General features: G+C 50.1%; 5 protein-coding genes across 5 annotated transcripts; 4 read left to right on the forward strand and 1 right to left on the reverse strand.

The window, feature by feature from the left end:
* Positions 1-8: 8 nt before the first annotated feature.
* trm82 (putative tRNA methyltransferase) lies at positions 9-1,601 on the forward strand (the record flags this gene model as incomplete). The annotated part of the gene is made up of 3 exons (XM_056662169.1): positions 9-448; positions 499-1,176; positions 1,232-1,601. 3 exons carry the CDS (start codon positions 9-11, stop codon positions 1,599-1,601), a joined length of 1,488 nt encoding a protein of 495 aa, XP_056524282.1.
* A 475-nt stretch (positions 1,602-2,076) lies between these two features.
* Positions 2,077-3,347, forward strand: N7515_001426 (uroporphyrinogen decarboxylase HEM12; the record flags this gene model as incomplete). Its single annotated transcript, XM_056662170.1, has 4 exons — positions 2,077-2,131; positions 2,181-2,222; positions 2,294-3,217; positions 3,277-3,347. The coding sequence occupies 4 exons, from the start codon at positions 2,077-2,079 to the stop codon at positions 3,345-3,347; spliced, it is 1,092 nt and encodes a 363-aa protein (XP_056524283.1).
* Positions 3,348-3,491: 144 nt separating this feature from the next.
* On the reverse strand, positions 3,492-4,147 carry N7515_001427 (cytosine deaminase; the record flags this gene model as incomplete). The annotated part of the gene is made up of 3 exons (XM_056662171.1): positions 3,492-3,513; positions 3,632-3,897; positions 3,989-4,147. The coding sequence occupies 3 exons, from the start codon at positions 4,145-4,147 to the stop codon at positions 3,492-3,494; spliced, it is 447 nt and encodes a 148-aa protein (XP_056524284.1).
* Positions 4,148-5,177: 1,030 nt separating this feature from the next.
* Positions 5,178-6,638, forward strand: N7515_001428 (type I HSP40 co-chaperone YDJ1; the record flags this gene model as incomplete). The annotated part of the gene is made up of 4 exons (XM_056662172.1): positions 5,178-5,213; positions 5,297-5,366; positions 5,434-6,258; positions 6,325-6,638. The coding sequence occupies 4 exons, from the start codon at positions 5,178-5,180 to the stop codon at positions 6,636-6,638; spliced, it is 1,245 nt and encodes a 414-aa protein (XP_056524285.1).
* Positions 6,639-9,355: 2,717 nt separating this feature from the next.
* Positions 9,356-11,935, forward strand: N7515_001429 (SLC26/SulP family anion transporter; the record flags this gene model as incomplete). Its single annotated transcript, XM_056662173.1, has 2 exons — positions 9,356-9,802; positions 9,860-11,935. 2 exons carry the CDS (start codon positions 9,356-9,358, stop codon positions 11,933-11,935), a joined length of 2,523 nt encoding a protein of 840 aa, XP_056524286.1.
* Positions 11,936-12,357: the final 422 nt, after the last annotated feature.

Genomic DNA, 12,357 nt, shown 5'->3' on the forward strand with positions numbered 1-12,357 from the left:
ATCTCATCATGGCTGGTCTCCAACACCCATTCCATTGTCTACGCTATGTCAACCGGCAGTCAACAGGCCAATCAGACGTTGTTATTGCAACTGCTGGTCGCAATCTCTACTCTTACAATGCGTCCAATGGTCAGCGCCTGGATGTGTGGCCTCAAGTAGATGCCAGTGCGGAGGATAAGACCGCCGATGCAGCTCCCGCATCTGAGAGCGAAAGCCAAGGCCCACCAGAGAAGCGCAGAAAGTTGTCTTCGCACGAGGATCAGAAAGATGGCGAGAAGGAACCCAAGTCTAAAGATTCGGGCAAAAAAGAAGCCTCCAACTCTTGGACGAACATTCCTCTCTTGACTATTGCCCAGGGCAAATATGTAATTATCATGACCTCCGAAGACAAATGTGTTCGGGTCATGAATTTGGACAACGATGGCAAGCTCAAGCAACTAAGTGCGCGGTAAGTGATCATGACTCTGTGTGGAAAGTCGGCAAGCTCATCATGTATAGTACAATGCCCAAGAAACTCTCTGCACTCACTCTGACACCTGATGAGAAGAATATCTTGTGTTGTGACAAATTTGGAGATGTGTACACTTTCCCTGTCATTCCAAGCGGAGAATACGTGAAGCCTCAGCCGAAGGCGAAGCCATATGAACCTGCTGCTACAAATCTCACTGTGCACACCAAACGCAATCTTGAATCTTTGGAGCAACAGATGCGACAGGCTGCATTGTCGAAGACCAATCAAGAAGAACGAGTTGTACTCAATTTTGAACATCAACTTATTATCGGTCATGTTTCGTTGTTGACGGATGTCATTTCCGTCGCCCGCCCTGCGGATTCGACCGTTGGCCAACGGACCTACATTCTGACTGCGGATCGTGATGAGCACATCCGTGTGTCTCGTGGTCTTCCCCAAGCACATGTAATTGAGCAGTTCTGCTTTGGCCACAGTTCATTCGTCAGCAAGCTTTGCATCCCTTCGTGGGATCCCACGGTTCTCATCTCAGGTGGTGGCGACAACTATCTGCTTGTGTGGAACTGGCTTGAGAACCAGATATTGCAGAAGGTCGAGCTGCCTGGATCGCAAGGAGAGACAACTGTGAGCGGCATTTGGGATGTTTCTCTCGGACCCACGGCAGACAGTGCCGAAGCGACGAATACCATCTTCGTTGCACGTGAAGGGTATGTTGGCAATCTAGATTTGTGATATGTGACAGCATGCTAACTTCAAGAGCAGGTCTTCACAGCTTCTTTGCTACACCGTCGCAAATGACAACACCATATCCCAACAAGATACCCTCCAGCTGTCAGGAAACGTCATTGATTTGACTGGCATCGACTCCAAGGGCTCCATTCTCGTTTCTGTGGATACCTTGCGAGAATCCGAGTCGACGAGTGCTTGGAGGTCGTCTTCTGGAACTCTTCTTGAAACTTTCCGGTTCACTTCCGGAAAATGGACCCCTGTAGAGGACTCAATGGTGCTCAAAATCAATTCTGAGGGTACCGAAAGTCTCCCTGCGTCATTGGAGGAGAAGCAGAAGAAAGAGCTCAATGAGACGATCTACAGCTTGGGCAACCTGCGGAAGAGAGGGGACGGTGACGAGTAAAGTCATGCTTGATGATTGTACAGCAAAAAATTAATTAGAGTCCACGTCGAATGCAATGATATGCCCATAATACCGCTCGAGCTATTCCCGAGGTCTGCCAGTGTGGCTGACACCTGCAGTAGGTAGAACCTATTGCACCCAGCTGTGAAGCATATTCAAGGTCGTCCCGTCTCTGTCCAAAATATACATTGGTTGGAATTGGTTTCCCTATTGTCCGAACCTTTGTGATTTCTTTCTAATTTAGGCGGATCTTGAGCGGATATCAAAGTTGAATAATTGATTATTCCAAATGGAAAAGAATGTAGTGAATACGGGCTAAAGCGTATAAGAAATGAACTGCCCGGGCGTATACACAGTGGAAGCTGGACCCTCCAACTTTCCCCGATCGACCGCGGGGCCGCGGCACCCGGAGAACCTTCAACATTGTATTTTCCAATGCCCCTCCTCCATCCCACTTACACATCCCATCAACATAATGCAGGAACAATTTGAGCCATTGAAGAACGACTTGATCCTGAGGGCTGCTCGGGGTACGTCAATTCCGTGTTTTTCCGTTCAAATTGAAGCTGACAATTGCAGGCGAGAAGGTGGAGCGTCCTCCGATATGGGTTATGCGACAGGGTAAGTCAGACCTTCACATGCCTGGCCATGGAGGACAATTCTCTGATATTTTCTTTTTACTTGTTCAACAGCTGGCCGATACCTCCCCGAATACCATGAGGCGAAGGGCGGCCGTGACTTCTTCGAATGTTGCCGCACACCTGAAATCGCATCAACCCTCACCCTCCAACCAATTGAGCGTTATGAAGGCCTTATCGATGCCGCGATCATTTTCTCAGATATTCTAGTCATTCCCCAGGCCATGGGTATGGTCGTCGAGATGCTGGACAAAAAAGGACCTCACTTCCCCGAGCCGCTCGACTCGCCGACAGACGGACAATACGAGAAGGTGATGGCGAAGAATGTGGATGTCAAGGCAGAGCTAGACTACGTGTACAAGGCCATTACGCTCACACGCTTTAAGCTGAAGGGCCGGGTGCCCCTGATCGGCTTCTGTGGTGCCCCATGGACGCTGTTGTGTTACATGGTTGAAGGCGGTGGCAGCAAGCTCTTCGTGCAGTCCAAGAAATGGGTCTACAAGTACCCTACCGAGGCGCAGGCTCTGTTGCAGAAGATCGCCGAGATCTGTGTGGAATACCTGGCCCTCCAGGTTGCCGCCGGAGCGCAGATGGTCCAGGTCTTCGATTCATGGGCCGGCGAGCTGTCCCCTGTCTCGTTCAAGTCGTTTTCGCTTCCTTACTTGCGTCACATCTCCGCCAACCTTCCCAAGCGCCTGCAGGAGATGGGCTTGGAGCCTGTGCCGATGACTGTCTTTGCCAAGGGCGCCTGGTACGCCCTGGATGACCTTTGCGATTCGGGCTACAATGTTGTCGGCCTGGACTGGCTGCATGATGCCGCTGAGGCCATGCGCATTGCCAACGGCCGTGTGACTATCCAGGGTAATGCGGACCCTGGCATGCTCTACGGTGGCCGCCCGGCCATCACTGCTACTGTTGAACCTATGGTTGAGGGATTCAAGAAGGGCAAGCAGGGATGGATTTGCAACCTGGGTCACGGTTAGTTGACATTCATGCCTTGGACTGCGTATCTTCTAGCTAATTTTCTCTTATCATAGGTGTCACACCATTTGTCGACCCCGAGCACCTCAAGTTCTTCTTCGAGGAGATCCACCGGCTGACCGTTTAAATTGTGTTTCAAACTTAAAATATACAGTCGGCTTCTTCCCGTACTCAATTTACAGAGAATCGCATTGCAATCTAAAAGTTCCAGTGCGAATATTGTTGGTTTATTGGGGTGATCACGTTTATTATATACGCAGCGCTTATGGGATTAGACAGAGATATCCTCGTTCCTGTGTAGTAGACACTATGGTTAGTATTGATATAACAAATGCCGAGAATCTCTGATGCAGCTGCAGATCGAAACTCGTTTCATGAATTGCGAGCAACCAAGCGCCAGACATAACATACCAGAGCTCAGGCTTCTCCTTAATGAACTTGCCCATGAATTCCTTGCACTCGGCGTTGTCCAAGACAACAACCTCCTTGCCCTTGTTAAGCAAAAGCTCCTCACCACCCACGAAGTTCTTGTTCTCGCCAATGACAACGCGCTTCACCTTGTAAAGGATGCAAGCACCGGTGCACATATCGCAGGGCGAGAGTGTGGTGTACATAGTAGCACCCTCATAAGCAGAGGCAGGAAGACGGCCGGAGTTCTCGAGGGCGGACATCTCAGCCTTGGAAGAGTTAGCTCGAGTTTAGCAAGGACATTGGTGATCTGGTATCTATTGATCGACGCCAATTGAGACCCTATCAAGCTGTACTGACATGTAAGATGGCGCTTCCATTCTGTACGCGCATGTTGTGTCCACGACCAAGGATCTTGCCATCCTTAGAGACGAGGGCGGCACCGATAGGTACACCTCCTTCAGAGAGACCGAGCTTCGCCTCCTCGACGGCAGCAATGAATCCGGGATCCTGTTCCATTGTGAATGTGTGGGTGAGTAAAGAGATTGAGGATGAAGGGGAAACAAGATAAGGAATTTGAGCAATCTACGGATATCTACTCCCAAGACTTTTATCGGAAACTGCCGAACCCCTCTGATGATTTGATCCGATCCGAGTGGACCGTGAAGACTCCCGACCTTCCCCTCGGCTTATCGATAAGATAGCTGTGGCTGCGTGGCTGATAAGTGGCGAGGCATCGAAATTTCTGCATTGCCAAATACCGGTACATATTTACAGGGGTCAGTATTGAAATTTGTATACGGAGTAGGTAAAATGGACTCCAAACTCGTAGTCTATGCGCCGACGTACGCAGTACATGTCAGTGATTGAACTTCATACCATTTAACCAACAAGCAACTAGGCACTCGGTTATCTTTTCATAGAATCAACGCCTTCTTTCTGGCGCTTGGGGATGGCATAAACGTTAGTCAGCAGTATTTAAAACTTCCATGGAAGCACGGAGAAAACCAATGAAGACCACCGAAGGCCGCAGAATCCCGTAGAATCAGCGCTCGGGCCATTTCAGCATGTGCAGGATATTGTAGAAGCCACCAGAATAGCAGAATATGAAGAATATCCATGTATTGAGGGGGAAAATAGAAGTTTCAAATTGAAAATTAGCAAAAGTGTTCAAAGCAACAACAAAGAATATTAGTGTGAAAACCCCCGGCTTCAGTTACCTCTGGTAATTTATCTGGTTCTTTTACAGGTCTTGTACAGGTGCCTGGGCAAAAAGTTCGGAAAGTTACTCAGCCTTTTTTTTGGCTTCCATTATTATTGTTCAGATAACCATCTCGTCCTCCTTCTCTTTCCCCTCCACTCTCTCACCTTTCTACCGCCAGGACCTCAGTGACTCGCAATTGTTGTCCATTTGGCATTTCTCAAATAATCTCTGCCTGAAGTTTTCGGGTGCTTCTGTCTACCCTCCATTCTCCGCTTCATTTGAATTCCACGGGAATACTTAATCGATCTTTCCTTCTACACCTTTGATTCCCCGCATATTTTCACAATGGTCAAGGAAACAAAGTTTTACGACATCCTCGGGGTATGTTGAACCAGAGCGGCTGATCTTCAAGTCGGCTTATTGCGTGCTTCACTTCAGTACTGACAGATGTTTCTTTGATATAGGTTTCCCCCACCTGTACCGAGGCTCAGCTCAAGACTGCCTACAAGAAGGGCGCCCTCAAGTACCACCCTGGTATGTTGACTATTCCGAGATGACTTTAGCATATCTGGACTGTTAACTGACATATCCCTTCGTGAAGACAAGAACGCAGACAACCCAGACGCCGCAGAGAAGTTCAAGGAACTGTCGCACGCCTACGAGTGTCTCTCCGATCCCGAGAAGCGTCAACTGTATGACCAGCTCGGTGAGGAGGGCTTGGAACATGGCGGAGCTGGCGGTGGCATGAATGCCGAGGACTTGTTCTCTCAATTCTTCGGCGGCGGCGGCGGCGGTCCCTTTGGCGGAATGTTCGGCGGTGGCATGCGTGAACAAGGTCCCAAGAAGGCCCGGACGATCCACCACGTGCACAAGGTTAACCTCGAGGATATTTACAAGGGCAAGGTCTCCAAGTTGGCACTCCAGAAGTCTGTTATCTGCGCTGGCTGTGATGGCCGCGGCGGCAAGGAGGGAGCTGTCAAGGAGTGCAGTGGCTGCAACGGTGCCGGTATGAAGACTATGATGCGCCAGATGGGTCCTATGATCCAACGCTTCCAGACTGTCTGCCCTGACTGTAACGGTGAGGGTGAGATTGTCCGTGATAAGGATCGCTGCAAGAAGTGTAACGGCAAGAAGACCGTTGTCGAGCGCAAGGTTCTCCACGTTCACGTCGACAAAGGTGTTCGTGATGGCCACAAGATTGAGTTCCGCGGCGAGGGTGACCAGATGCCTGGTGTTCAGCCCGGCGATGTCGTGTTTGAGATTGAACAGAAGCCCCACCCCCGTTTCCAGCGCAAGGGTGACGACTTGTTCTACCAAGCCGAGATCGATTTGCTTACCGCTCTTGCCGGCGGTGTTGTTCACATTGAGCACCTTGATGACCGGTGGATGACCGTCAACATCAACCCTGGCGAGGTTATCGTTCCTGGTACGTTAATTTTCTCTTAAACCTTTGCGACATTCATGGATCTGTTGCTAACCATATTGTGTTTAGATGCCATCAAGGTCATCCACGGCCAGGGTATGCCCTCTTTCCGCCACCACGACCACGGCAACCTGTACATCAAGTTCGATGTCAAGTTCCCCCAGAAGGACCAGCTCCAGAACCTGGACCTCTTGGAGAAGGTTCTGCCTCCCCGCCAGCAACAGACCGTGCCCCCGGCCGACGCCATGGTCGAGGACTTTGAGCTGGAGGAGCCCGGCAACGAGCACGAGCAGGCCCGCGCCCACGGCGCTGCTGGCGCTATGGACGAGGATGATGATGACGTCCCCGCAGGTGCCGAGCGGGTGCAGTGCGCCTCGCAGTAAAAGGATTCCGGAGACAATTCCAAACCGTGATTGGGGGATGACGCTAGGCCAGTGATGAAAATCTTCGCTTATGATACCATGTGAAGGGGGCCCTCGTTAGTCCCGATGACGCGGGGAAGCTTTCTTCTTTTCTTTCTGCTTTGTAATGGCGTTTCCTGCGAAGACCTGGAAGATATCATTTTTTTCTTTTCTTTTATCTTCTCGGTGTCCACCTCCCCCTGTTTCTCTTCTCAGCTTCCTGTCGCGTGTCCAGTCCGTTTTTCCTTCCTTTGCATACGGGGTCTGTTCCTGGATTCCAATTGCTTTGTTATGTTCTTCGCCCATTTCTGCTTTTTATGGGAATCGGATCCGCGTCGAGGATCGGAGTTGTGATGATGGAAAAGAGTCATGAGCTGAAGATGGATGAGACGAGACGAGACCATGGTGCGGGCCTGGCCCTTGCAACGGACGCTTCCTGGCTTCGTGCATGGTGCGAGTTGGATGGAGTGTTTTTTTTTCCTTTTTGTTTGTTAGCCTGCACTTTGATGATGACCTTCGAATAGACATTCTGGCTTGTTATAATGCATGCATTTGCCCATATGGATGGTTCTATGTCTTGAGATGTGTAGATGTCGGTAGTTGTAGGAGTGACTGGAAGTTGGGTAGAGAACAACAAGATAGCTCATAGTCCCCAGGGTCCTTATGCGATGGTGGAGCTGGCTACCTTGGAAGGTCACTACTACACGAGGGATACTAAAGGTAGCTAATAGCCCGAGGTTTCGCGCACCTGTCCTCAATAGGTACACTGTACATATTCAACCTTGGAAGCTTTAGCCAATATCATGCCGATCTGGGGCTCATCCAATGGCCGTGTAGATTTCAGCGTTTCTGTGATCGACTCTGGAGAAATGGTATCTGTGAATCCATTCATGTCACAGTGTCAGCTCAAGAGTTGATACTAGTCGATCGTGAAACCAGTAGATCATGGTAGCCAACCCACTGCCTCGGCCCCTTTCCCCACAACCACGACCTTATTCCAAGTAGACCTCGTATACGAATCACGATGCACATACTACATAAGATGCAACCAGCCAACGCAGACAAAACAAGCAAATGAAGAAAGGAACAAGCAAATGGCGTGCTCGAGGTTCGTGCGCTTATGTAGTTTCAATAAAGCCGAGATTCAAAATCCCGAAGGATAATGACGACTGTCAGACTGAAATAAGCTAATTAAGTCCCGTCTAGGCAACTTTGAAGCTACGTTGTGTTGTCAGCGATGCATAATAATGCGCCTCATGGTGTAGCTTACACTGTGACACAGACCCCTGCCAAGCCATAATGTGCCAGGCTATTCCGTAACGAGACTGGGGTCGATGATCAGTTTACACTGTTTGTTGCATGTACGGAGTATCTACGGAGGACAGTACATAGTTCATTTAGAGAAGATCTTTATTTCTTTTGTGATTGCAGTTTCCAGGAGTCCTCTAGTCGACAGAATATGGCCGACTCATTTGAAGAGTACCTCCAAGTTCCTTTCTACTCCGTACTTAACGTTAGGTGGTCCTAACTACAGTGTACGTACTGTGTAGTTATTCCGTAGATGCAATGTTCGACTCCGTCCAGACGTTGATTTTCATCGACCAACCTACTTTGACATTCTACGGAGTACTGCGAAGGTTATAGATAAGTTGGCGGGCTGAAGATCCGAGTCGACGACATCCGTGTGTCGTTATGTTCGCAAACTACACAATAACTATTATTGTGTGAGTCGGAAGCATGACCCATAAATAAAGTGGCACACATAAAGTGGAGTCGGGAATAAAGTTAATCAGCTCCCCCGAAATAAAACGTGGAATTCTTCTCTTTCATCATCTCAGCTTGAGATTGCGTGTTCTGTACAATTCCTGATTGGTCAAATTCTGCCCCACACATGGATGATTCTCTTGGCACTGACATGCTTGTCCTCATCGGGACTGATCCCCCGGTTTAGTCATCCTCATTTTGGACTGGATCTTTGATTTTTAGAGGTGTATACGACGTTACTACATGGATATGAGGTGAAGCCAAGTCATGGGAACACCTATGATCAACAGTTCAATAGCCGCTTGTAACAAGGCGAAACGAGAACCCCTGATCTATTTCCAAAACTGCTCTGATAGTAGATACTTACTCCATATGGGGGGCCCATGCAAAGAGCAGCTCCACGACCCGTCGTCATCCAGACCGAGAGAGTGGACCTGCGCTTTCCATCGCCTTGAGATCATCGGTGGATCCGGGCTACGTGAATTTCGTCTGCCGGTTCCTTAAACAAGGCGGGATCGCTTTGAGGGGATTTTGTTAAGATTCTTCGATATATCAACGAGAGACACTCCTCGTTCCCAGCTGTGACCTTGACTTCCTGGAATATTCCAATTGTCCGAGTTAAGCGGGAAATAAAGTGTCAGATCTTTGATATTTTTGCTTTTCTGGGGCAGCTTCCAAGAGATATTGCGCCATCTGGAACCCAATCACGCATCACATTTACATTGCCTTTTTCTTTTTCTTTTTACTTTTATTTTCCTACCAAGCCATGCGTGCGTGATCTCTGACATTCTTTTTTATACGGAGTATATATTCCTGGTCGTTGGCACATTCGAAACCTTCGTTCTTACAACAGTTGTCGCACAGAATCGTGATCCTTGTGCACAGCTTCAACTCCCGGTTTTTCATCGAGTCAAGTCCGGTCTGTACAAGCAGCCATGACTCGTGGGACCAGTTCCAAACTGGGCCACTATGTGGCCAAGGGGCTCGGTATCAAGCTCCCCTATAGAGATCCTCTGGGAGCTACCGCCGAGCCTGTCACCAGAGGCGAATCGACGATTTCCATGGGCACGGTCGACACATATTCATACAACGAGCCCGAGCCTACAAGTATCGAATGGCTGTGTGAAATTATGCCGACTGGAGGCCAACTCGGCAGATATTTTATCAGTTTATTCCCTTTCCTCACATGGATCGGCAACTACAATATGCAATGGCTGATGGGTGACATGATTGCTGGTATTACCGTGGGAGCCGTGGTTGTGCCACAGGGTATGGCCTATGCTCAGCTGGCGAACCTGGAAGTGCAATACGGCCTGTATTCCTCGTTCATGGGTGTTCTGATCTATTGGTTCTTCGCTACGTCAAAGGACATTACCATCGGAGTGAGTGAAATTGCCGAATCGCCACAACACAAATAATAGTACTGACCTACTTCATAGCCTGTGGCTGTCATGTCCACTCTGACCGGAACCATTGTCGCCAAGGTCCAGCTCGAATTCCCAGATTACCCGGGCCACTTGATTGCATCCTCTCTTGCTGTCATCTGCGGCGGCATTGTCTTTGTCTTGGGTCTCTTGCGTCTCGGATTCATTGTCGATTTCATTCCTCTGCCCGCCATCTCGGCATTCATGACTGGCTCCGCCATTAGCATTTGTGCAGGACAGGTTTCGACCATGCTAGGTGAAACTGACAAATTCAGTACCCGCGGTGCTACTTATCGGGTCATCATTGATACCCTCAAACATCTCCCGAGTTCAAGTTTGGATGCTGCTATGGGTGTCACTGCCTGTGCAATGCTATATATCATCCGTGCAGCTTGCTCTTATGCGGCTAAGAAGCAGCCTTCCAAAGCAAAAATTTGGTTCTTCATCTCGACTCTTCGCACCGTGTTTGTGATCTTGTTCTACACAATGATCAGTGCCGCTGTGAACTTGCACCGGAGGGACAACCCGGCCTTCAAGCTCCTCGGAACTGTTCCTCGTGGGTTCCAACAGGCCGCCGTGCCTAGGATGGATTCTCATATCATCTCAGCCTACGTTGGCGAGCTTCCCGCTGCAGTCATCGTTCTCTTGATCGAGCACATCGCCATCTCCAAGTCTTTTGGCCGCGTTAACAACTACACCATCGACCCATCCCAAGAATTTGTGGCTATTGGCGTTACTAACCTTCTCGGACCTTTCCTTGGAGGCTATCCTGCCACAGGTTCTTTCTCACGCACTGCCATCAAGTCCAAGGCCGGAGTGCGCACCCCGCTTGCTGGTTGCATTACCGCAGTCGTGGTGCTGCTGGCTATCTACGCTCTCCCCGCTCTTTTCTTCTACATCCCCAAAGCGTCGCTGGCTGGTGTCATCATTCACGCTGTCGGTGATCTGATCACTCCTCCCAACGTTGTCTACCAGTTCTGGCGCGTCTCCCCACTTGATGCCATCATCTTCTTCATCGGTGTTATTGTCACGGTCTTCAGCTCCATCGAGAACGGTATCTATTGCACCGTTTGTGTGTCGGTTGCCGTCCTGCTTTTCCGTGTGGCCAAGGCTCGCGGTCAATTCTTGGGCCGCGTCACCATCCACTCTGTTGTTGGAGACCACCTGCTGAACGGCGAGGGAAAGTACGGGTCCCTCGGAAACAACAAGAAAGACCCCTCCGACGACGAGGAAACTCATCAGCGCACTATCTTCCTCCCCATCAACCATACCGATGGCTCCAACCCCGACATCGATGTGGAGCAACCTCTCCCCGGTATCTTCATCTACCGCTTCTCCGAAGGCTTCAACTATCCCAACGCCAACCACTACACCGATAACCTAGTCCAAAGCATCTTCAAGGCCACTCGGCGCACAAACCCGAACACCTACCGCAACCGCGGCGACCGCCCATGGAACGACGCCGGACCCCGCCGCGGCAAAGAAAACACCGAGGACGACTCGCACCTCCCCCTCCTCCAAGCCGTCATCCTGGACTTCTCCTCCGTGAACAACGTCGACGTAACCTCCATCCAGAACCTCATCGACGTGCGCAACCAGCTGGACATGTACGCCTCCCCCCGCTCAGTGCAATGGCACTTTGCGCACATCAACAACCGCTGGACGAAGCGCGGCCTGGCAGCCGCGGGCTTCGGCTACCCGACCCCTATGGCCAGCGACGGTTTCCACCGGTGGAAGCCTATCTTCAGTGTGGCCGAGATCGAAGGCAGTGCCTCGGCCGCCGCGCATGCCGAGATCGTCGCCAACCAGCGCGAGCAGGCGTACCACAAGAGCGAGGATCTCGAGTCGGGCGTTAAGGTCGACTCGAATGCGATCGAGCGCGAGACGCAGGCTGATAGCTCTTCTTCTGATACTACGGATGTTATTCATGAAGATAAGCTGCAGCGTGATATTACGAGTAGTCAGGCGTATAGTCGTCGCAAGGTTGCGCTCGTGCAGGGCATGAACCGGCCTTTCTTCCATATCGATCTGACAAGTGCGCTGCAAAGTGCCGTTGCCAATGCCAATGATGAGATTCCTCACATGGGCTGATCGGTTGTTTTGTCCTGGTTTGGTCTGCATTGCATCTTTTGTTTCTTCGCTGGCTGGAGTTGATCTGATATCCCGATATGACCTGGGATTCTCTTTTTCGTTGCACATTACTCTTGTCACAGCCCGTGCTGTGATACATTCTTCCCTACTATTCCCATCGGTTTGCGTGGAACGGTTTGGTTCTGATCTGGATAGAAAAGATTGTTTTGGAAGCGTTTTGCATTTCTGTTTTCTTCGGGTGATACCCCCGTGATAGACAGCTAGATGAGTCTAATCTAGCTTGACATGTTCCCACTTCATACCTTGGATTTGCGCAGATTCATTCATAGAATAGCCTCACTGTATCCAAGACCAATAAGAATCCAGTAACGTGCGCAGAGCCTCAGCAGAGGCTTAAATCTGATAAGACATCACTTCCTATT

The sequence above is a fragment of the Penicillium bovifimosum genome, assembly GCF_028826915.1.
Source record: "Penicillium bovifimosum strain IBT 22155 chromosome Unknown utg000002l_segment0_segment0, whole genome shotgun sequence".
NCBI classification, from domain to species: Eukaryota; Fungi; Ascomycota; class Eurotiomycetes; order Eurotiales; family Aspergillaceae; genus Penicillium; species Penicillium bovifimosum.